This window comes from Centropristis striata, chromosome 5, assembly GCF_030273125.1.
Source record: "Centropristis striata isolate RG_2023a ecotype Rhode Island chromosome 5, C.striata_1.0, whole genome shotgun sequence".
Lineage (NCBI taxonomy): Eukaryota > Metazoa > Chordata > Actinopteri > Perciformes > Serranidae > Centropristis > Centropristis striata.
The window spans coordinates 12,838,106-12,861,701 of NC_081521.1; the positions used below are offsets into that span (position 1 = coordinate 12,838,106).

Genomic DNA, 23,596 nt, shown 5'->3' on the forward strand with positions numbered 1-23,596 from the left:
CTGCAAGACTTGTGTGTGTGTGTGTGTGTGTGTGTGGGTGTGTGTGTGTGTGTGTGTGTGCGTGTGTCTGTGTCTATGTGCGTGCATGCGTGAGTGTCTGTGTCTGTGTGAATGTCTGTGTGTGTGTGTGTGTGTGTCTGTGTGCATGCATGTGTGAATGTCTGTGTGTGTGTGTGTGTGTGTGTGTGTGTGTGTGTGTGTGTGTGTGTGTGTGTGAGTGTGCGTGTGTGAATGTCTGTATGCCTGTGTGTCTGTGTGTGTCTGTGTGCGTGCGTGCGTGAGTGTGTGTGTGTGTGTGTGTGTGTGTGTGTGTGTGTGTGTGTGTGTGTGTGTGTGTGAATGTCTGTGTGTGTGTCTGTGTGTGTGTGTGTTTGGGGTAATTTGTGGTGAGAGCCTTAAAAAATGTAAAATGACAGGCAACGTTAGGTGTGAATTTCCTGTTTGCTCACTTCCTGTATTTGTATGATCACACACACACACACACACACACACACACACACACACAGTTAGTGTTGTTGATCCTCAAGGGAACCTTGAAACAATTAGTCAGATTATTACTCCAATAATCAATGAAACCATAACACAACACTGATTGGATGAATCAATCAGCTCCTCAATTGATCGATTGCTGATCAGCTCTGATCTGATCTCTGACTAAGTGACTCTGGTCCATCAGTAACCTGATCACACTGATCAGCTGATCGATCAGCTACGGGGTGTCTGATCAGAAGCAGCGCAGCAGCTGCACAAGGATCAATACTCTCAAGTTATTGATCAGGACACAGAGAAAATGAAGCACAACACACAGCACAGTGTTTTATGTTAATGTTTTATTTGACAAAAACTGGAACAAAATACAATCTATAAACAAGTGTCGCTGAGAGGAAACTATTATTTTCTTTGTGTTAACTTAGTGGCTATTATTGTAAACAAATCACGTAGAATAAAATTAATTTAATGAAATAAATTTGGTTTGATGAGATTGGTTATTTTTTCCAGATGTTTTTGCGGTTTCTGGGGATCAAAAATGATATAATTTTAAAAATAATTTGTCAGTACATACAGGTGCATCTCAATAAATTAGATTATCATAGAAAATTTTATTTATGTCAGTAATTCAATTTAAAACGTGGAAATAACACATTATATAGATCCATTACACACAGAATGAAACATTTCATGTCTTCATTTATTTAATTTCTTCTACTTTAAATGATTATGGATTACATTTAATGAAGACCTAAAGTTCAGTGTCTCAAAAAAATTGAATATTGCAAAAGACCAATTTGTTATGTTATGTTTAATATGGAAATGTTTGACTTGAACTACTGGAAATGGACTTTTCCATCATATTCTAATATATTGAGACGCAGCTGTAAAACCAATGATCTGTTGATCTGTGAATCAAAACTCAATCGTCAAAGACAAAACCTCCAGTGCGGAAAAAAACCCAAATCAAATAGTAATTTTCGAATCGTAATCAAATTCTAGATTTTGAGAATCCAGACACCAATCATTTTTAAATGTAGCATGAAGTGGTTTTGATAAAATGTCGTTTTTTTTGGTTATTTTTCCAAACAAAAGTGTTTGTCACACACAATTTTTTTCCAAAAGAAAACTGCTTTTCAAATATGCCGACTGATTGTTGGGTTCAGAGAGTAGAAGTGATAATAGCAGTCACTTAGTCATCAGTCGCTTATTGTGTAGACAGACTGGATGAACCGGTAGATGCTTTGAATGGAGATTATTATAGATCTAGGAAAAATAAAACTCTAACATTTGACTAATTTGTTGATACATTTCTGCATGAACTGACAAGGTTTAAATGAGACACGTAGAGAAAAGTGATTTTGGGGAAATATGACTAATTAAAGCTCAAATTTGGTTATTTTTCCTGATGAAGTGTTCTTCACATGTGATACATTCAAGGCCCGTTGGAAACATGATAATACACAAAAAAAATGTTTGCTTTTACAGTTTGTTGCTATGATGTGACTGGCTTTCCAAAACCTTTTTGATTTTGGCGGTGGGTTACGATTTTTACTGGTACAAACTTGTATCAGCTGTTTAATTTATAACAACACATCATATTTTTATAAAGTCTTTGTTTTGTGTGTAAAAATCTTAGATTAGGAAAGTGATTCGTATCGACCACAGCTGAGATTTTTCACTCAAATGTTATGTTTTGGTTTGTTCAAAACAGAGAGCAGCTGAAAGCTTCAGTTTGTTTAAGTCACATGATCCTGTCAGTTAATGAAACCCTCAGGTCTGATCTGACACACACACACACACACACACACACACACACACACACACACACACACACACACACACACACACACAGAAAGACAATACAACAGACAGCAGACAGATTGTGTGCCTAAGGGTGAGAGGTCAAAGGTCGCATGTCAGAATGTGTGTGTGTGATTGTGTCTTTGTGTGTGTGTGATTGGTTCTGTGTGCGTGTGCGTGTGTGTCTGTGTTTGTGTGTGTTTGTGTGTCAGTGCGTGTGTGTGTGTGTGTGTGTGTGTGTGTGTGTGTGTGTGTGTGTGTGTGATTGTGTCTGTGTGAGTGTGTATCTGTATGTCAGTGTGTGTGTGTGTGTGTGTGTGTGTGTGTCCTCGAGGCAGTGGGTGCAGAACAAAGCAGGTGTTGACGGTTTGAATCCCGGCCGGGGGTCACAGGTCAGAGGTCAGAGGTCACTTCCTCTGTCACTCTGTCACTCCATTCTTCTTCTTCTACTCATTTCCTTGTTCTGGTTCTATTTTCTGCTCCACTCTTCTTCTTCTTCTTCCCTTGTTTTCCTCTGACTGAATCTCTGAAACCATCAGGAGAACAGAAGCTTCTGTTAGTGGCAGATTTGGTGAAACTCTATTATAGTAAATGTGTTTTTATCAGGCGGTTTCATTATAACTGGATTGTTCTTGATGTTAGGGACATTTTCTGGAACTCAGACTGCAGAAACCCAGATCCAACAGGCCACTGAGTATTGAGAAGAGAGATAAAAAGCAATATTTTTGCTATTCGTCCTTCCAATAAAAATCCTGTAATGTCCACAACTGACAAAATAACTGACAGTGCTCAGAAGATTTGTTACAGACAAAAAAATAATAATCAGTAAGCTTTTGTTTACCCTGCAGTCTGATTCATAGGCTGCTTGCACGTCACATGTCTGGTCATCTCTTTCTTCATGCATGTTCTGTTGAAATAAATAGAGCTGTTCCATGTTTGGAGGTGGGACTCTGTTCATTCCCATGAAAGCTGCTCAGTCAAAGGTTCTAATTTCATGTATAAAAAAATCCCTAGATGGATCTTCTGCAGCTCTTCTGTATCTATTGGGCCCGTGAAGCGGCGCACCAAAGACTTCTACTCCCTTTTTATCGCTCTGCTAACTTAAATGTGAATAAAATTATTTAATCTAACAGCTCTTCTAAACTTTCCGAATGTTTTCAGACAGAATGGATCAAATTCTGACAGTCAATTAAGGGGTTGTGACATTCTGATTCAGATTAGCCACGTTTCCATCAGGGTAAAGAGTGGCCTCTGGGAAAGTCTCAGGCCACGCCCTCTCAAATGTCCGCTTACTCAGCATGTCTCCATTACCAAAAAAAAGCCCCAGAGGGATTTACGAGACTCCAGAGGTGACGTATGGTTTTCAATCATGGTGTAACCGCTTAGCGACAGTTTCAACAGCATGCACAACAACTGCTGCCGCCGTCGCTAACTGTGCACAGCGTCTGCTGCATATTGTAAACAAATGGGCATCACTAACTGTGCACAGAGTGTCCGGTGCGTGTTGTAAACAAACAGAGATCGCTAAGTGAACACCTCCTGCAGCAGCAGCACACACACACACACACACACACACACTGTACTGCTACAGAGCTAACTGTTAGCCTATTAGCACTGTGCTACTGTGCAGCTCGTTCCGCGACGCCTGACTCCGCTATGAACACCCTAAGGTGAAGAGCTGGCACAAATCTTTCCAGCCAAATACCGTGACATTTACAGGACCACACTATGGAAGGGGCTCTTGTTTCTTGTCGCTTTAGCTACTCGTTACTTAGCCGGTTTTTAAAAACGGACGTGTTGTGGCGTCACATCCTGCTTAGCGTTCTATCCAATCAGCAGCAGGCAGTTTTCAGGGGAGAAAAAAGACCCTGCTCTTCGACAGGGACAAAATACGGCTGGCAAACGGCCGCTAGGGGCGGCTCATATTCAAATTAGGGGCGTTTCGGCGAGGGAGACCCGCCTTATTCCGGGTATTCAACTATAGTAGAAACACACCTATTGTTCTCCTCTTGAAAAGCCCCTATAGGTCGTTTGTATAAGCAGCTCAATACGATAATGTCTAGATCAGGGGGTAGTGGCGCCCTCTAGGAGATTAACCATGTTATTCAAACTTCACTTAACTTCTGTGCATCAAGTTTATGTAACTATGTCACCTCTAGTAGTCACATCCTCCATGTAACTACTTCACTTCCAGCATTTACATCATTTATTTACTTTCAAAGTGTCTTTTATAACGCCTAACCAGGAGCATTTGTGCCCTAACCTTAGAGAAGTGGGTTTGAAGCATAAAATCAACCAAACTGCAGATCTGTGCGCTCTTTTTTAGTAACGCTCCGCTCTCTAGCGAAATGCTCATATGGGTCGTTTTGCTGACAGGAGACCTGTTCTGTCCTTTAGGTTGGAGATCTTTTCATCTGGTGAATGACCAAAATACACCAAAGGTTTCATATGAAAATCTCACTCTGAACCTTAAATGGTGGACCACTTAAAGCATAAAACAGACAGCGTTTTACAGACACAAGGTCAGCTAATGGGATGAGTTTTACCGGAGACAGAGGTTTGATGGGGCCACATGACCCCGGGGCAAACACTCCCCTTAAGGGCCCACCATTTTACCATAATGACAAAAGACATAGCATGACAAATAAAACATCTTGAATCTTCGATGTGGATTTTATAAATCGATTTGTAAGAGGTGACTTTAACAGATAAAAGTGAATTCATGTACATTACTTTTGTAGCAGAGAGAACATTTCTTTACATTTATTTAAGGGTCAGTTTTACTTTTTTAATCCTCATAATGTGCCTCAGAAATAAATAAAAATCAGCTGAGAGGTTCAGACTAAAGAGCATTTTGCTAATTAATCTGGCAATGCCTGGTGAAGTTTGCACCCCCATGTTTTCTGTTGCGGTCTGTTGGACTCTGCTCTGTAAATATATATTTTTTAAAGATATTAGAAACTAAAATATTTGAAGTTCATTTTAACTGTATACAAGCATCAGACAGATTTATTACAGTAATATTACACTATTACACCTTCCTGTGCTGTGTTTATGGATATTATTACTGAGATTAGGCCTGACTGGAGAGGAGGGAGGATATGATGGTGATGATGATGATGATGATGATGATATGACTGTGTGATGTTAACTACAGCAGCGAGCTGACGAAGACTCAAGCAGTATTCTGTTTGAAAATGTGGAGCGACTAAAATAAGATTCCCCAAATCTCCCCAAACCTCCCGCCTCCCTCCCCGTGTCTGACCCAGAAAAACACCACAGAGGAAGAAGAGGAGGAGGACGTGGAGGGGGGAGAGAGGGGAGAAAGGGAGAGATTCAGCATTGAGGACAGACGGGAGGGAGGAAACTGAGATGAAAGAAGAAGAAATTGAGACGGAAGGAGGTGGAAAAAAAGCAGTTAGAAGGAAAGGAAGGCAGAACAAAGGAAATAAGGATGCAAGGTGGCATAACATTTAAGGCAAGGAAAGAAGGAAAGGAAGAGGTAGGACTGGAGAGATGGAGGGAGGGTGAGGGAGTGATAGGAGGGAAGGAATAAAGGTAAAGAAGGAGAGAAGGATGTGAGGGTATGTATAAAAGAGAAGAAGATGGGAGGTAGAAAGGAAGGAAAGAACTGAGGAAGAAGAGGAGGAGGGTGAGCAATGAAAGGAATCAAGCAAGCAAGGAGAGAGGGAAAATAAGGGAATGAAAGGAAGAGATAAATAGTACAAAGGGAAAGAAGAAGGAAGAACAAAGGAGAGAAGGAAGGATTCAAGGTGGCACAAAATGTGGCAGTAAGATCTAGAGCAAGGATGTAAGGAAAGAAGGAAGGAAGGAAGGGGTGGAGATAGATGAAGGTAGGATGATGGACAGGTAGGAGGGAGGAAACAAAGGTGAGAGAAAAGAGGAAAAAAGGATGCAACATGGTAAAAAGAAAGTAAGGAAAATAAGTAAGCAGAAAGTAGGATAGAAGGAAGGAAAGAAGGATGAAGGAGAGATGGGAAAGAGTGAAGGGAAGGAGAGAGGGATGCATAGTGAGAGAAGAGAAGTAGGTAGAGGTAATGAAAAGAAGGAAGGACAGAAGGTAGGAAAGAAGGAAGGGAATGGCAGATAGGGGAGGAGAAAGATGAAGGAAGGAAATATGAAAGAAGTGGGAAGGAAAGGGGATAAGGAAATGATTGCAAGAGAAAAGGAGAGAAGGGAAGACTTTAGGAGGTAGAAAGGAAGGAAAGAAATGGAAGACGGGGATTTTAAAAAGACAGCAAAAGAGAGGACGAGCAAGGGAAGGAAGGGAATAAGTTGACTAAAGGAAGAGATAAATAGGAGAGAGGGAAATAAGAAGGAGGAACAAAGGAAAGAAGGAAGGATTCAAGGTGGCACAAAATGAGGCCGTAAGATCTAAACCAAGGATGTAAGGAAAGAAGGAAGGAAGGAGTAGAGAAAGATGATGGACAGATGTTGGGAGGAAACAAATGTGCTGGAGGGAGAGAGAGAAAGATGGTATGTGGGAAAAAGAAAAAAATAGGACTGAAGGTAGGAAGGAAGGATGCAAGGTAGCAGCAAATGAAGCCTTAATGCAATGGTGCAAAAACAAGAAAGGAAGGAACCAAAGGGAAGGAGGGAGAGAGGAAACAAAGGTGAGGGAAGAAGAGAAGGATAGACAGTGGAACAAAGGAATGAAGGACATATAATAAGGATAGAAGGAAGGAAGGAAAGTAGAGAGTGAAGGAAAGGAAAGAAGGGGGAAGGAATTAAAGAAGGGGAAAAAAGAGATGAATGTACAATAAGTGGGGAAATAAAGGGAAGGAGGAAGGATGCACAGCAGGGAAGAAGGGAGTATCTAAGGGGAAGTAAAGGAGGTAAGGAGAGAAGGAAGGAAGTGGAAGAGAAAATGAAGGAAGTGGAAGATATAGAAAAAAAAACACAAAGAAAGATGAAGAAAGCCGTGCATTGATGAAGTAGGAGTGTGTGTCGCTCTCTGAGTTCTCTCAGTGTGTTAATTAGCTGTCTGCTCGTTAAGCAGCCGAGCTTAATTAGAGCTGACGAGCTACACACACACACACACTGATGAGGCAGCAGGTCTGACTCACAACAGAACCCACAGTTACACAATCCTGTTTCACGGAGACACGCACACACACACACACACACACACACACACACACACACACACACACACACACACAGCAGCAGCAGAACGAGGGAGGAGACGTTAAAGTAGGACACTGCAGCAGACAGCGAATGCAACACACACAGAAATGAGAGCTATAGAAAACGTATTTAAAGTTGTAATCCGTCACTTTTCTATCGTGTCACGCTCGCTGCTGTCTCACAAGCTGAATTCCCACCAGCACCAAACCCTTCAGGAAAAATGTGTCCTCTGCTTTCTGAACTGTGTGTTTTCTAGTGTACACAAGAAAGAAACAGAAATAGCCAGATTTTGAATGGGAGTTCTGTGACTGACCTGACAGCTTTGTTCTGTTTTTATGGAACGGGGTTAACAGTTTCCCTGCTTTCAGTCTTTGTGTTTAAGCTATAGACTATACCTACCTGGACCTATCAGTATATATATATATATATATATATATATATATATATGAGACATCTGACCCTGGAACAAAAGGGATTCTTTAAATGCTATTGTTTTAATTTAGGTTTAGGTTTATTTATGCGCACTCACGGTAAAAAAAGATAAACAATAGCTACTCAATAAAATTGAGGCAACAGATTGCACGCAATATTATTAATTAAATCTAACTACGTTACAAGTCGAGTTAATAACAACTTAACAAGAAGTGCCTGTCAATTAAAAACGGACTAATTCTATTGTGTTGGATTCATTCAAAACTCTCTTGATTAATGCTACCTATACACCAGAAGACTTTGAAAAGATTTGGAAAGACTCCTGCAAGACTATCAGCTCACACCTGCTCACATCTAAAGACAAGTGTTAAGAGTTTTTAGTCCCAGCCTAGTCTCAGACTGAGATTCTACAAAGACTGTGAATCTTGCAGGATCACTATTTACAAGACTACAACTAGATTTCCTTTAGCATTTTTTTACCTACCATGCAATATTTGTGTGTGCAGTGGTTTGTGTTGGAAAAAGAAAAGAAGACGCCACAAAATGCCCCTCACAAAGCTGAAAAAGGGTTTCTGTTTTTCTGACATGAAAAGTTGACTATTTTACAGTAAAAATAGACAAGAAGAATAGATAAGGAAGAATAAAGGAAAGGAAAATTTAGAAAATAATTCATGATGTACATTTATGTCGTATTTAATTATATTTAATTTATTTGTTTAATAAGAATAATTATACTTATCAGCTCTATCAACTTTCATTTAGTTGATCACACATTAATCATCAATTATTTATTACTTATTTATGTATACATTTATTTATACATTTTAACCGGGTCTGCTTACTATTCTCTTTACTATGAAACAGCGCCCCCAAAATCCTGCTTGTGGCCATAAATATATTACATCTCTATATTTGTATTTAGGCTTGAGCTTACTAACATTATTGTGATGTAACTTTTTCCTGTCGAAGTGGTTTTACTGGCCGGTCTGCTCATCTATTGGTTGCTGATTGTGTTACGTCACTGCGACTTGCGATAATATCAAACACGTTTGATATGATCGCAAACCAAAGACTAGGAAAAGACTGATATCAAACAGCGCAGATTACTATCTTACACTTAACGATCGGGATGACGGGAGCGCGCTGTGACTCCAGTAAGACTCCTAGATTTACTAAAGACTTTCAGTTTTTAGTCTGGGACTGGGAAAATCGTTTGGTGTAAGCCCAGCATTAGAATTACATACACATAAAGATTATATTTAATGTGATCAAAATAAGTAGATTCTATCTCAAACATTTTATATTAAAGTTACTTAAACAACTGCCTCAAAATCAAGGACATATCTGTATTTAATACATTTTATCAAATATATTAAGTAAAATGACTACAGAATAATATTACATTGCAGTTAGAATTTCCAAAAATCACAAAGATAACCTATAGTGTAAAGTGCAGGGAGAGGCAGAAAACCCAGATGGGATTATAAAAATTATATAAATTAATTAATAAGAAACAATTGTGTAACATCAGCAACAAGATTTAAGGACAAAAACAAAAATAACAATATAAAAACAAAATTATGAACATGATATAAAAGTGTATTTGTGTGTGAATTAGAATTTTAAAACAGCAGTTAAATGGGCTTTTAGACATCTTTTGAAACATTTTTTATAGAGATGGAGTTCTTTGCCAGATGGGAAAAGTTATTCCATCATTTAGTCCCTAAATTGATCAATAAATTGACCTCTGCATATCAGAAATCTTGGAGGGTGAAGATCTAAAGATTGATGCGTTGGATAAGAGTGAACCTGAGAATTAAATTTAAGTCTTAAAGTGCTTTGGAAAGTTTTCATGATCTGAATATACCTTATAAATAAAAACACATATTTGAGAGATATTGATGTCATGAACAGTAAATATCTGAAGTTTCTGAAAAAGAGGAACAGATGAGGCATGTGACTCAGATCGGGTTACCATCCTAACAAAACGTTTCTAATATTTATACATCTTAAAAGATTTTCAATTGATTTTAATTAAAATAACATTAATTGTCTGTTTCTCACTGTGTGTCCAAAGCCACCAGACTCCCATTATAAATCTGCAGGTTTTGTCTGTTTCTTGCTAAGGGGTTTGGGAGCATATTTCACTGCTTGGTTTCAAAGTGTTCTGTTAGCATCAAGCTAACATGTCGTTCCTTCTGTGTGTTTCAGATCCGTGTAGATGGGATCCCACCGCCGGCCCAGAATGCTTTGCTGTATGAGACGGTGACCGTGGTGGAGGGGAAGCCGATCCTCAGAGACATGGTGTTCAGTCCAGACCATCAGTACATCTACCTGCTGAGTGACAGACAGGTAAGAACACACACACACACACACACACACACACACACACACACACACACACACACACACACACACACACATTCTTGTACTTCTATCTTTGTGAGGACCCTCATTGTAATAGTGAATTCCCTGCCAAGGTTATAATAGTTTTGGATTTTTCATTAGTTTTAGTTTTAATTTCGATGTGAATTTTTGTTTTCAAATTCAGTTAGTTTTAGTTCAGTTTTTATAAGTTTTTTTGTAATGGGGTATTTGTTGGGTGGGAGATTAAAAGAGGTCACAGTAAATTTTGCCTTTATTTCCTTTGTCTGATAGATTTTCATTATGTATGAAAAAAGTTTTACAAAGAAAACGAAGGACATTTTCACTATAATTTTAGTTAGTTTTGTAACCACACAATACAGTTTCAGTTAATTATCATTATCATGTAACCTTAACAAAGTCTGAAATCTCAAAAAAGCTTTTAAAGAAGTGAGGACCGGCCGAAATGTCCTCACATTGTTGGTTAAAAACGTGTTCCGGTCCTCACTATGTAGGAAGTACAAGAACAAAGCTTTTAATTATTTTCAATAAAACCATGGAAATTGTCTAGATATCAGCTCTTAAATTAAACTCTTATCAGCTATTTTTGTTGTTATCATTACATTTGTCCAAATGTACCTTTAGTTGTACCAGCCATTAAAATGAACAGGACATTGAAGAAAACAATAGTCTAATAATTTTTTCCATGACTGTATGTGTAATCTGAGTTTTACACAACACAGTAAAATATGTTATTAATCACCTGTCTAAGAAATACTTTTTCAGCTTTAAATCAGTAGATTTCTAATAGAAACCCTGACTTTTTCATAAAGAAAAATCCACTTGCTAAGTTGAATCAGCAGATTTCCAACAGAAGTACTGACTTGGGTTATTTCAACAAAGAAAATATCCTCAGCATAAAATAAGGTATAAGAAAAACTTTATTAAATAAATTGATTAAATCAGCAGATTTCTAAAGGAAGTTCAGACTTTTAATTAAAAATAAAAAACAATACGAGTTTTAACATGGGACACATCAGCACGCCCCGAGGCGCTTCAGCTATTTACACAGGAGGCTACGGGTGTGTGTGTGTGTGTGTGTGTGTGTGAATATGAATTCTGTTGTTTTAACGTCTGCAGACAGGAAGTTGTGAATGTGAATATTGCTCAGCTGGTGCCGCAATACACACTTCTGAGTGTGTGTGTGTGTGTGTGTGTGTGTGTGTGTGTGTGTGTGTGTGTGTATGCGTGTCCCATGTTAAAACTCTTATTGTACCATTGAGAGGAAGCAGAGCTGTGTTCAACAACTGTTAGTTCCTGTGCAGCTGATGACACGCACACACACACACACACACACACAGATCTTGTTTGTTGGTTGGTCAGATGCTGTTGTTCATGTTTTGGTTGTGATGTCAGTAAACAGCTGTTGGAGTTCAGCAGGGTGTCACTACTGAGTCTCTGCAGAAATATTTCTACAAATTACCATTAATAATCTCCAGCTGGTCCAGGAGCTCCACCTGGGTGACGGTTGAGTCAAGGATTGTTTTAGGATGATTCAGGGACACTGGTGGTGGTTAGCACTGTTGCTTCACAGCCAAAGTTTGCATGTTTTCCCCTTGTCAGCGTGGGTTCTCTCCAGGTTCTCCGGCTCCCTCCCACAGTCCAAAGACAGGTCTAGACACCGACTGTCTGTGTGTCTGCCCTGTGATAGTCTGGAGACCTGTCCAGGTCGGACCCCGCCTCAAGCCCAATGCCAGCTGGGATCGGCTCCAGCCCCCCATGACCCAAGCACACAAGATTTTTGAGTTATCTCTACTTCCGCTAAAATAGTTTTGGAGCTATTTGGAGAGGTCTGGCAATATCACCAGACATTGAAAAATAAATTTGCAATCCACTTATGTGGAGATATAGGAGTTAAAACACATTTTCGATATTGCACCGCCCCCTAGATGTCAAAGGTCACCGAATTGTTTAGGTGTTCCCAGGATGACGTCATGACTCTATATACCAAGTTTGGTTAAGATATGTTAAAGCGTCGAGAAATAGGCTAACATCCTGTTTGGCGACTTAGCCATTAAGTTTGATTGGTTGTCACGGCCAAGCACCTTTAGATTTCAAGAAGCTGTTGAATGCATTCGTGTGTCATGGATACCTCGTTTGTGAAAAACGGATGAACGGGTCAAAAGTGAATAAACATTCAACTTTGACCTGTTGGTGGCGCTAGAGCTCTTGAGCTAGAGTTGCCTACACAGTATCACCACTTGAACCCAAGTAATGGGTGGTCTGCTGTTAAATTATTACAATATTGAGGAATTATTACATTATCAGGACTTGGGAAATGAAGGCTAACCTGATAATGTAATAACCTCCCATTAATGTTATACTTTATTACATTATTGGTAAAAATTAATTTACTTTATTGGGAAATGCACTTTTTTACATTATCGGGAATGTATTACATTATCAGCTTCTACAAGCCTGTTCCCTTGTCAAAACCTCAGAACAGGTTGTGTGTACAGGCAGTGAAAAACAAGTTATATTTACGAATTTCACCATCTGCTGTAATCTGGATGATTACAACATCTTGCTGACGTAGGAGTGATTGACAGCCAAGCGTAGTGTAAAAGGGCTGGTGGATGGGTGGAACAAGCAGCGTGTGAAAACAAAAGTAAACCGTTTTTAACTTAAGTTACATTCTTTACATAATCACGTTTTTGAAAATAACTTACGTTTTTATGTCAAATGCTTCAGTCACGTGACCCTTGTAACTACTTAATTTCTGGCATTAACGTAAATTAATTTACTTTTTTAATTGTTTAACCTGTCTTTTGTAATGCCGTACGCCAGAAGTTTTTTGCCCTAAACCTAGGTCAGTGGTTTTACAACATAAATCCACAGAAACTGCAGCCTTTTTATTCCAACCGCGGGCCTTACGTGTGTGCTATTTTTAGAACGCGCCATTGTACCACGAGTTATTAGTACCGTTATACCTTAATATGTGCTGTGAAACACGAGCCGCGATACGTGCCTATTTGCCGTAACTTGTGGTACTGACACACCACCATTTATGACAACTTATTCCATATAGCTGCAAGCCTTTTTCACAGATAAATTATATATATCACAGTAAAAAACGAGGACACAGTGAGTCAAATGTGACAGGAGCAAAAAAAAACACAAAAAACCCACCCTGAAGCTGCTTGTTGGGGTTCAGAGGGTTGATTCTGTTCTCGTCTCAGCATCAAGTGTCCACAAACTTTTGGCCAAGAATCAGTTTTATAGTCAGCTGCCTCATCATGATCATCATCATCATCATCTTCTTCTTCACTGTGGCTGTATTTGACTGACATGTGGAGACAGTCAGAGACAGACGAGTCCTCAGTCTGTTTCTCTGCAGTGTTACATAAACACACATTTACATGAAGCTCCAGCAGCCAATCAGAGCGGCCGGCTGCTTCCCACTGACTCAAACACACTGTGTGTGTGTGTGTGTGTGTGTGTGTGTGTCAGGACGATGTTTCACTGCTTTGACTTTCAAATAATATTGTTGAGCTTTGGGGTCACTTTGGGCTCCATTTCTCACTATTTTTTAACGACTTTCATTATTATTAATCAATTGATTGTTGAAAATAATCACCAGATTAAGTAAGAATTAAAGTTAATAGTTCAAAATATAAAATCCTTTTTTTTGAGTTAAATAATCTAATAAGATATATATAACAGTAAAACAGTGGGACATCTTATACTTCAACAAAATTTTACTCATTACACTTACATAAATGTACATAAATAAATAAATACATTTAAAAATATATATCTGATACAGAAATAAATACACGCCAAACCGAAGAGATAAAATTAAGATATTTCTAAAAATATATAAATAAATAAAAAGGAAAATTAAATAAAAAAGATCAATTGCATTTTATTAAATTATTAATTCCTATACTTATTTTGAAGACTGTTTTTTGGTAGATTTAATGGCATAATAATGAATTGATTGAGCTATTTATTACATATTTTATAGTTAAAAACTATATAAATAGTATTGTAATTTCTCACTACTTTTGCTAAACCAATCAATCAATGTAGAAAATAATCATTATTTAATAAATGAGCTCCAATAGTAAAATCCTGCTTTTCCATGAATGCATGAGTAATAATAATCTAATGATGTCACAGCCTGCGGGGACATTTCATACTGTATATTATCTTAAAGGAACATTTATTTTTAATGCAGTACTTTTACTGTAACAGAATATTTGTACTGTTCTGTGACCCATTGTTATCACTGAAGGTTGAATTTTTCCTGCAGAGTTTTTGGTGTATTTCTAAACAGAAACTCTGAGAAAACAAACTGCTGTCAGGCTTTAGATTCCAGCGTCTCTGGAGGAATAAAGTCTCCGGTTTGTCCTCTACACTTGTTTGTGAAATGCAGCGTGTGTAATGTTCGCTCATATATGGCGACCGGTCAGGAAGAAACAGAGCAGAAATCTACAATAACAGGAGTTTGTTTAGTTTGTGTTGTTTTGGCCATTTTGATAATGTGTAATATGTATGAATTAATCCATTCTTGTTTCCTTGAATTCTTAAAGAAAACTTCTTAAATAAAACTTGTTAAAGAAAAGTCACTCTTTTTCACTCTCGTGCCGTCACGCTGAACGAAGAAAACAAAAACAGAGTAAATCTTTGGTGAATTTACGTTAATGAGGCCACATTCAAACTGCAGCAAAACTACATTAAGACATCCATTTAAAATGTTGTTAAAAGTCTTAAAGTGCAAAAGGGTAAATATGATTATGATATGAATTGTTGCTGCAATGTTTGCTGCAATTTTTGGGTTGATACCATTTGTAACACACATTCGGTGCTAAATTTAAACATGTTTGAGCACTAGGGAAGGGATATAAATAGTCAAAAATCCCTCCAGAATCACACATTAAGACACCAAGACCTTGAGGAACACCAGAGAAAATTTCATGCTGTGATTTGGTTTCAAAAACTTTTAACATTTTTGGAGATTTCCAAATTTTGGGCAATCTTAAAGCGAGCACCTGTGTTGTGTTTTATTTTATTTTTTTTTAATATGTGTTTATTCAATTTTCAAAAGACAAAACAGGAACACATACATGACAAAAACAAAAAACATACATTTGGCTCACATACATATTTAAATTCAGATTTAGGCGAGAGATTCAGGAGTCATCCTACACAAATAGGATAAGCAACTAAAACAAACCAAGTGTGCACTGCCATGCATGATACATTCACATGATCAAAGAAAGGGAACCAGAAACAAAAACATATCAATTAAACGGTAGGGTGTCACTTACAAGGCAGAGCATTCTCAGCTACGATACAAACTCTCTTGCAAGAATGGTAGAGATATTCAAACCAATATATGACAAAAAGGGTTCCCATGTTTTACGAAAAACATCATCCCTGCTGTGCAGTCTACATGTCAGATAGTCCAAAGCAACATATTCAAGTATCACCCTTTGCCATTGAGCCTTAGAAGGAGTTTATCCATTAGGGGTGTGCATTGGTACTGCCCTCACAATTCGATTTGATTACGATTCACCAGGTAACGATTCGATTCAATTCGATTCTACGATGCATTGCGATGCATCACAATTATACTGCACACAACAAGGGACATTTTTCGTCAGTCATGAGGCAATACAAGCAGTCAGATAGGCCTAATAACAATAGATTTTATTGGCTATATTTTGAAAAGATGGCAAAATGAATCTCCTGCCTGAGTTCATCTAAAAGTAAGGAAAGAGAAATGCCTCCTCCCTGCCATAAAAAAGGAACCTGCTGAGGTGAAATTTACATTAGCTAAATGTCGAGCCCTTGTCCCTAAGGTAGGGAAGACGTTAGCGCTATCCCAACTAGCTAGCTATCGCTAGTTTTCATGACGCAAAAATGTAACGTTAACGAGTCGACTTTAAATAGGCAAATACAATGGTAATTACCTATCAATAGTACTCTCGGCAGATATGCCGAGTAGTAGATATAAGGGGTCGTTATTTCTATTAGTGGATAGAATCTAATTAATTTCCTGCCCAATGACCTGCCAAAACTGCTGTATTTTTCCACAGTGCCACAGACAATGTGTGAGGGTGTTGTGTTTTCTGCTGAGAACCCTTATTATGAATCTAGCGTGTCAGACAAGTAGCAAAATAATTTAGATCATATTTATTTAGTTTTATGCTCACTACTTACTTTCAAACCCCTTATTTTTTTTACTCAAACTTTCTTTAGTAAAACAAAGTTCTTTTTTTGGATTCTCTGTTCCCTGTGGAGGCACAAAACAGTTTTCTTCTTCTTCAAATGACTCAAATGACTCTTATTACATGTATATATATATATGTGTGTGTGTGTATATATATATATATATATATATATATATATATATATATATATATATATATATTAGGGCTGGGACTTGATTAAAAAAATAATCTAATTAATTATTAGTAATTAATTAATTGAAATTAATCGCATATAAATATTTGACCTGAGAACAGTGAGAAGTGATTTTTTTCACATGGATTTTTAGTATACCATTGAATAATGACTGAATACATAAGCTTAAGCAACAAAAATATTGTTTATTTTTGTTCAAGTCCAACAGACCAGTGGAATTTTTGCCATTAAGTGTAGCAATAGCATATTTATAAATATAGTACATTTCATAAATTCAGGTAGCCTATAGGTAGGTAGACCTTCTGTAAACTAGAATTCTTTGGTTTTTTAAGTAAAACACAATCCACGCTAGCTACCACACTAGCCGCTAGCTGCTATATATTTAACATTGAGGTGATACTTGAGGCTGGATGTGCTGCGGTGATATGTGAATATATATATAAATTCCATATCTCTTTCAAGTGAATCACATGAGAAAATGTCCAAAAACTATCCTGATACGTCATTTGAATTTTTAAACAGGATTTATGTGTGATTCAGTCACATGTTCTTGTATTTAGGGAGTTTCTCTCAGCAGATAGATTTGTCTGCATGAATTAAACAATGCATGATTGCAGCGAATTAAGAGTATGAATGTGAGCGACTGTATGAGAATGAAAACTGCAGAATCAGCTGGTTTGTGAATGAAGTCTGGCAGAGAGAGACAGCATCACTGTTCCTTTAAAGAAAACCCCAGATAATGAGGTCAGAGAGGAGACAGGACTCCCTGTGTGTGTGTGTGTGTGTGTGTGTGTGTGTGTGTGTGTGTGTGTGTGTGTGTGTGTGTGTGTGTGTGTGTGTGTGTGTGCATGTGTGTGTGTGTGTGTGTGTGTGCGTGTGTGCATGTGTGCGTGTGTGTGTGAGACAATGAATGTATTCATGTGTGAACTTCTCAATAAGACAGAGACAGACAGAGTGTCCACTGTGTTACACTGTGTTTACTGTCTTCCTGCTGCAGTGACCTCTGGGTAAAAGATACCACACACACACATGCACACACACGCACGCAGACAGACTCACACACTGACTAACTGTCTGTAAAATCAAGACTAATGTGTTACACACAGGCCTCAGGCTGTGTTACTGTCAGCGGAAAACCACCAAACCACACTGAGATAACACACACACACACACACACACACACAGAAATAAATAATGTGGTAATTTTTTAGTGAAGTCTTTTGTGAAAGTCCATTATGAAAACCATACAATCAATGTGTAGTCAATTTGACCTCAATAATAATAAAGTGACAATCAATTAAAGGCTCAGAAATATAGATTTATATTTATCGTTTCCTGTAATTTAAAGCATAAGTCTTGTGATTCAAACTCACAGTGAATGTGCCTGATAACAGTTTGTACATACGATTTATTGATGATGATTAAAAAAATATACCTGACTTATCCTTAAAAGTATTAAAGTGATCTTGTATATTTGTCATTTTGTTTCTTTGTTTTAGTTGAAAAATGCAGAGCAAGACTACAGATCTGTATTTACTTACATATTTATGTCTTGTTTATTTATTTATCTGACAAATGGAATAGTATATTGGGAAATACTCTAATTTGCTTCTTTTTTTTTTTTGCTTTTTCTTTGTGTGTGCAAAGTTGCAAGTATAAAAATCCAGAATTCGTCTGTTTTTGATAAACAAACATCACCTTTCTTATGTTTTTAACCATCTGAACCACAAAACCATCAACCAAACAATCATTTCCTGAAAAAAATCGCCAAAATTACAGCGTTTATCACAGGCTGAAAGGACAAAAACAAAAAGATGTCTTCAGATGTTCAATTTCCAACGGTTCTTGCTTACCAGTGATGTATGATGAATGCTTCTGTCAGGAAAAAGAAACAAATCGAAGCTTGAAATTGTGGTTATTATTTTTTTTTTTCTAAATCAAAAACAACTTTAATTCAAGTTTCAAGAGTTTTATTTGCCATTTGCACATTGGAATTCTAAACAGGTTTCACAGAGTCAGCTCTAGGAAAAAGAGTGAAAAGGGCAGAAAGTAAATAACAGATTCAACCCAACACATAAAAATCAAACATGAAACTAAGCTACTCTCTGCATGAGCTCGCCACCTGCAGAATACAAATGTACGCTTTGTGAACATATTAAGAGTTGCTCTTCTCATAAAATATGTTAAAGTAAATAATATATGTTTCAGAGGATTGCACAGTGGAAGGCAGCATATTGCACAGTATTTCAGTCCATTTGATTCAAGTGTCAACCGAGGTGAGGTGGGCTCTCTGTTCCCTCCTCAACCCTCTGGGCTCTGAGCCTGTTTGCCCTTTATATACCAAATAATATTCACGATACTCATGTTTGTTATTTGGTATTTTCTCAGCACAACTTCAACATGATCTGACTATTATTTTTTCACTTTAGCCCACTTTATTAACATATTGAGCCCAAAAAATACACAAAAATCATGAAATCTGAAATACAATTTTACTATTTATGACAGGGATGGGCAACTGGAGGCCCGGGGGCCGCATACGGCCTGTACCCTCACTTGAAGTGGCCCTCAGTACAACTACATGCATTTGAGCATGAAATCTTAAAAGTGCAGTGTAAAAATGCACAAAATTACTTCTTGCATTAATGTTGGTCTGCTGTTCTTGCACTGAAAAAAAAGAAATCACAGTAAGTGGTTATTTTTTATTTGCTTCAAACCTCTTGTATTCCTATTTATACTGTTATACATGCATTTAAGCATGAAATATGTTAAGTTACTGCACTGTAAACATTTTTAAAATTGCAGTTTCATCATATCTGGTTAAGTGCACGCTCCTATATGTGGCCCTGTGGTAGTGTTGATGAAAAACTGTGGCCCCCACCAGCATTTAAGTTGCCCATCCCTGATTTATGACAATAAAAACCACAAATATGCTAAATGAACTGTTTCGGACCTGAAAAATGTAAACAAAGGTTGCAAATATGAACATATAAAGGTAAAATTCAAATATAATAAAACTAAACATAAAAAATGACCATAAAAACATGTTTATTTATAGGAACAGTGTTAGATGATTAGACCCCTTTTTTCCATTTTTACAGAATGCCACGCCTGCCTCGTCCCATCCTACTTTTACACCTGAATTAATATTTTTGTACTATAGAATAAAAACGATCATATCTTTGGTTTTACATGACATCGGAACGTGTCATGCCTCATGTTCATCTATGAAATGATTGTAAATCCGTACCAAACAATACATTCAACTCTTAATAATAATCATAACAATAATAATGAGGTGGTAACTGTGTGTGTTGCAGGTGAGCAGACTTCCTGTGGAGAGCTGTGAGCAGTACAGCAGCTGCTCAGACTGTCTGGGATCAGGAGACCCTCACTGTGGCTGGTGTGTCCTCTTCAACAAGTAAGACACTTTATTTACATCAGAAACACTGTTCACCTCTAACACAGCTATTCTCAACCTGGGGGTCCCGACCCCAATCGGGGTCGCGAGATGATTTCTGGGGGTCACCAAATCATTTTGGAAGTCAGCTCTGTCTCCACTGTGTTAAAGTGTTCATGTGTTTTAGTCTTTTTGGTCATTTAATGGCTTTTTTTGTGTGGTAATTTTGTGTTTCTTTTAGTCATTTTGTGTCTTTTTTTGGTCAGTTTGTGTCTTTTTTGGTCATTTTGTTTCTTTTTTGGTCATTTTGTTTCTTTTTTGGTCATTTTGTTTCCTGTTTTGTTCATTTTGTGTCTTTCTTTTAGTCATTTTGTGTCTTTTTTGGTCATTTTGTGTCTTTTTTGGTCAATTTGTCTATTTATTGGGTTATTTTGTGTCTTTTTCTGGTCATTTGTGTCTTTTTTAGTCATTTTTTTCTTTTTTTGGTCATTTTGTGTCTTTTTTAGTCATTTTGTTTCTTTTTTTAGTCATTTTGTTTCTTTTTTTTAGTCATTTTGTTTCTTTTTTTTAGTCATTTTGTGTCTTTTTGTGGTCATTTTGTTTCTTTTTTGTATGATCTGAACTGTGTGTGTGAGATTGTGTGAGCGGGGGTCGCGGACAACATGCATGTTAAATTGGGGGTCGCGACTCAAAAAGGTTGAGAACTACTGCTCTAACAGACACTTCAGATATAAAATTACCTCATGATTTAAACCCAGGACCAGTTTTTATTAAGAATCCCTTTATCTCCTGTGTCATCTTAAACGGTCCGCACATTTATCTCAAGGCTCAAAACATTTTTTACTTAACAATAAGAAGATAATTGACTTTTTAACCTGTAACTATTTACTTGCTGTGTTTTATGCATTTAATAATTAATCCTGTCTTTAAATTCAATTTATGTTGTGTCTGATATACTATATTTCTCTGCCCCTGTACACTTTGAGTTGCCTAGTTGTGACTATAAATAAACTCACCTTTATGCAGACAGGTGGTGCGTTCAGGTGCAGCTGTAACTCATTGGAATTTCCAACCTTAAATTTACTTTCTTTGCTACAAATTTGCAGTGGCATATTCATTTTTTTTTTGTTTCATTTTCTAACATAATGAGCAAATATTACATTAAATAATAATAATAAAATATATTATATAAACTTAACTTAAAAGGTAAAGTCTCAACTCAACTCTTGACTGGAGACTATATGACTTATTTCATGTTTAAAATAGTTCATATTTTAAAAAAACTGTGTAAATAAAGTGTGTGTGTAATGTTAGACATAAGATTAAAATGAGACTTTAAAGAGAAAAGGCTGTTAGACACACGTGTCAACTGTCCATATACTTTTGGCCGTGTAGTGTAAGACGAAAGAAGAAGAATTAGAAGAGAGGGTGGAAAAATATAAATAAAGAAGAAAAAGAAACAAATAAAGTGTGTGTTCCCATGAGGCGTCATTAATGTTTCCATAACTGCTACACACACACACGCACACACACACACACACACGCACACACACGCACACACACACACGCACGCGCACACACACACACACACACACACAGAAGTCTTTGATGTTTGGCATCCAGGCAGGTGGAGGAAGTTCCTCTTTGGATTCACGCCAATTAGCTTCCCCTTCAAAGTAAAAGTCCTCAAATCAGGGTTATTTCTAAGTAGGTTTTCACTTATGATGGATTTACTATAAAACATAATAAGAGAAAATTAATAACACATTTAAAATGTATATGAAATTCAAATAATTAAAAAAAAGTCAAATAAATAAATTAAATAATAGACAATTACAGAATTAATATATAAATGAAGTAACTGAAAAATATTCAAATCAATTTTAAAGACATTAAGCAAATATTTTAATGATAAAGAATGAAAAAAAAAATGCATACCACATTTCTCATGTGTCATATGAAACACGTTTGTTAAGATCAGAAATAGGTCAAATATCTTAAAGTGTGTCTGTAAACTGAATTACATCTCTGACAAAGAAAACAAAGAGGAGTTTTTACTACAGTAAAACATTGCTGCAAATAAAAAAGGTTGATATTAGCTGCTTCCTCTCAGCTTGTCATCCTCCTCTTCTTCGTCCTCCTCCTCTTCTTCCTCTTCTTTCTGTCCATCTGTTGTTAATTAGCAGTAAACAGATCATTACAGCGGTCTGATGTGTTCTGAGTGGAGCTGCATATGTTGGAGCTGCTGCTCTCTGCACACACACTAATATGAAGCTTCACCTCCGACTGTCTGCTGCTGCCACAGACACACAAACTCCACCTGCACTACACTCATATATATATATATATATATATATATATATAAAAATGTGTGTGTGTGTGTGTGTGTGTGTGGGCAGGCTTGTTTGTTTGAAGAAATATAAAGTTTAAAAAAAAAAAAAAAAAATACTTACTCAAGATGTTACTGTGAAATAAAATGAATTAATAAATTAATATAAATAAATGATTAAAATAAATATAAAATACAAATCAGTACATGGGCAATATAAATTAATATGTATTTATAAATTAAGTTAATTCATTTTTAAACAACTATATAAACAATGGCTAAGTCTGAATTTTTAAATGAATAAGCTAATTAAAAAAATTATTAACGTATTAGATAACATTTAATATGTAAATAAATAACTAAATAATAGTATATTATTTAGAATAATTAATCAATTTTTTGAAAATAACCACATTAAATGTAATTATTAAATTAATACACAATGTAAATATGTTTAAATAAATTAAGAAGTAATTAATCAAACAAATAATTAAATAATATGAAATAAGTCAATATAAAATAGATAAATAAATTTGGTTAAAATCAATTCAATAAACATAAAGTAATTTCGAAAAAAATATCAAATTCAAAAATCTAAATAATAACTGGGAAATAAATAAATAAATCATTAATCATAAAATTTAAATAAATAAAAAAAATGTATGTGTGTAAACAGGTGTGTGTGTGTGCAATGTGTTGACCTGTGGTGACCTTTGACCCCTCCAGGTGCTCCAGACAGGAAGCATGTGACAAGTGGGAGGAGCCTCAGCACTTCAACACCCGGCTGGACCAATGTGTGGACATTTCCGTTACCCCGAGCAACATGTCGGTGACCTCACCGGCGACACAGGTACACACACACACACGCAAACCATGCAAAAAGGGGAAAAAAACATTCAGCACTCACACATTTTTTTCATTTTCATTTTCTTTCATTTTTCCTTTTGCACCCTTGTTCACTTCTAAAGCAAAAATAAATTATTAATAATAATAATAATAATAATAATAATGATAACGAAACAAATGTAAAGGATCTGCTAATTATATTTCGAATGTGATATTTTTTAATATTATTACATTATACACATACATTTTTTTGAGTTTATTTACCAAATAAATTTAAACCACAGAACCAAAAATAAAATGAAAAAAATAATGAAAAAAATGTAGAGGGTCTGTAGGATATATTTCTAATGTAA

The 23,596-nt window shown here is 36.6% G+C and overlaps 1 protein-coding gene across 1 annotated transcript in view; it reads left to right on the forward strand.

Moving 5' to 3' along the window:
* Positions 1 to 23,596, forward strand: part of plxna3 (plexin A3) — a 167,608-nt gene that overhangs the window by 94,347 nt on the left and 49,665 nt on the right. The window contains exons 7-9 of the mRNA XM_059332274.1: positions 10,084 to 10,224; positions 19,989 to 20,089; positions 23,124 to 23,247. Coding sequence (XP_059188257.1) covers positions 10,084 to 10,224; positions 19,989 to 20,089; positions 23,124 to 23,247 — 366 coding nt within the window. The remainder of the gene's footprint in view (positions 1 to 10,083; positions 10,225 to 19,988; positions 20,090 to 23,123; positions 23,248 to 23,596) is intronic.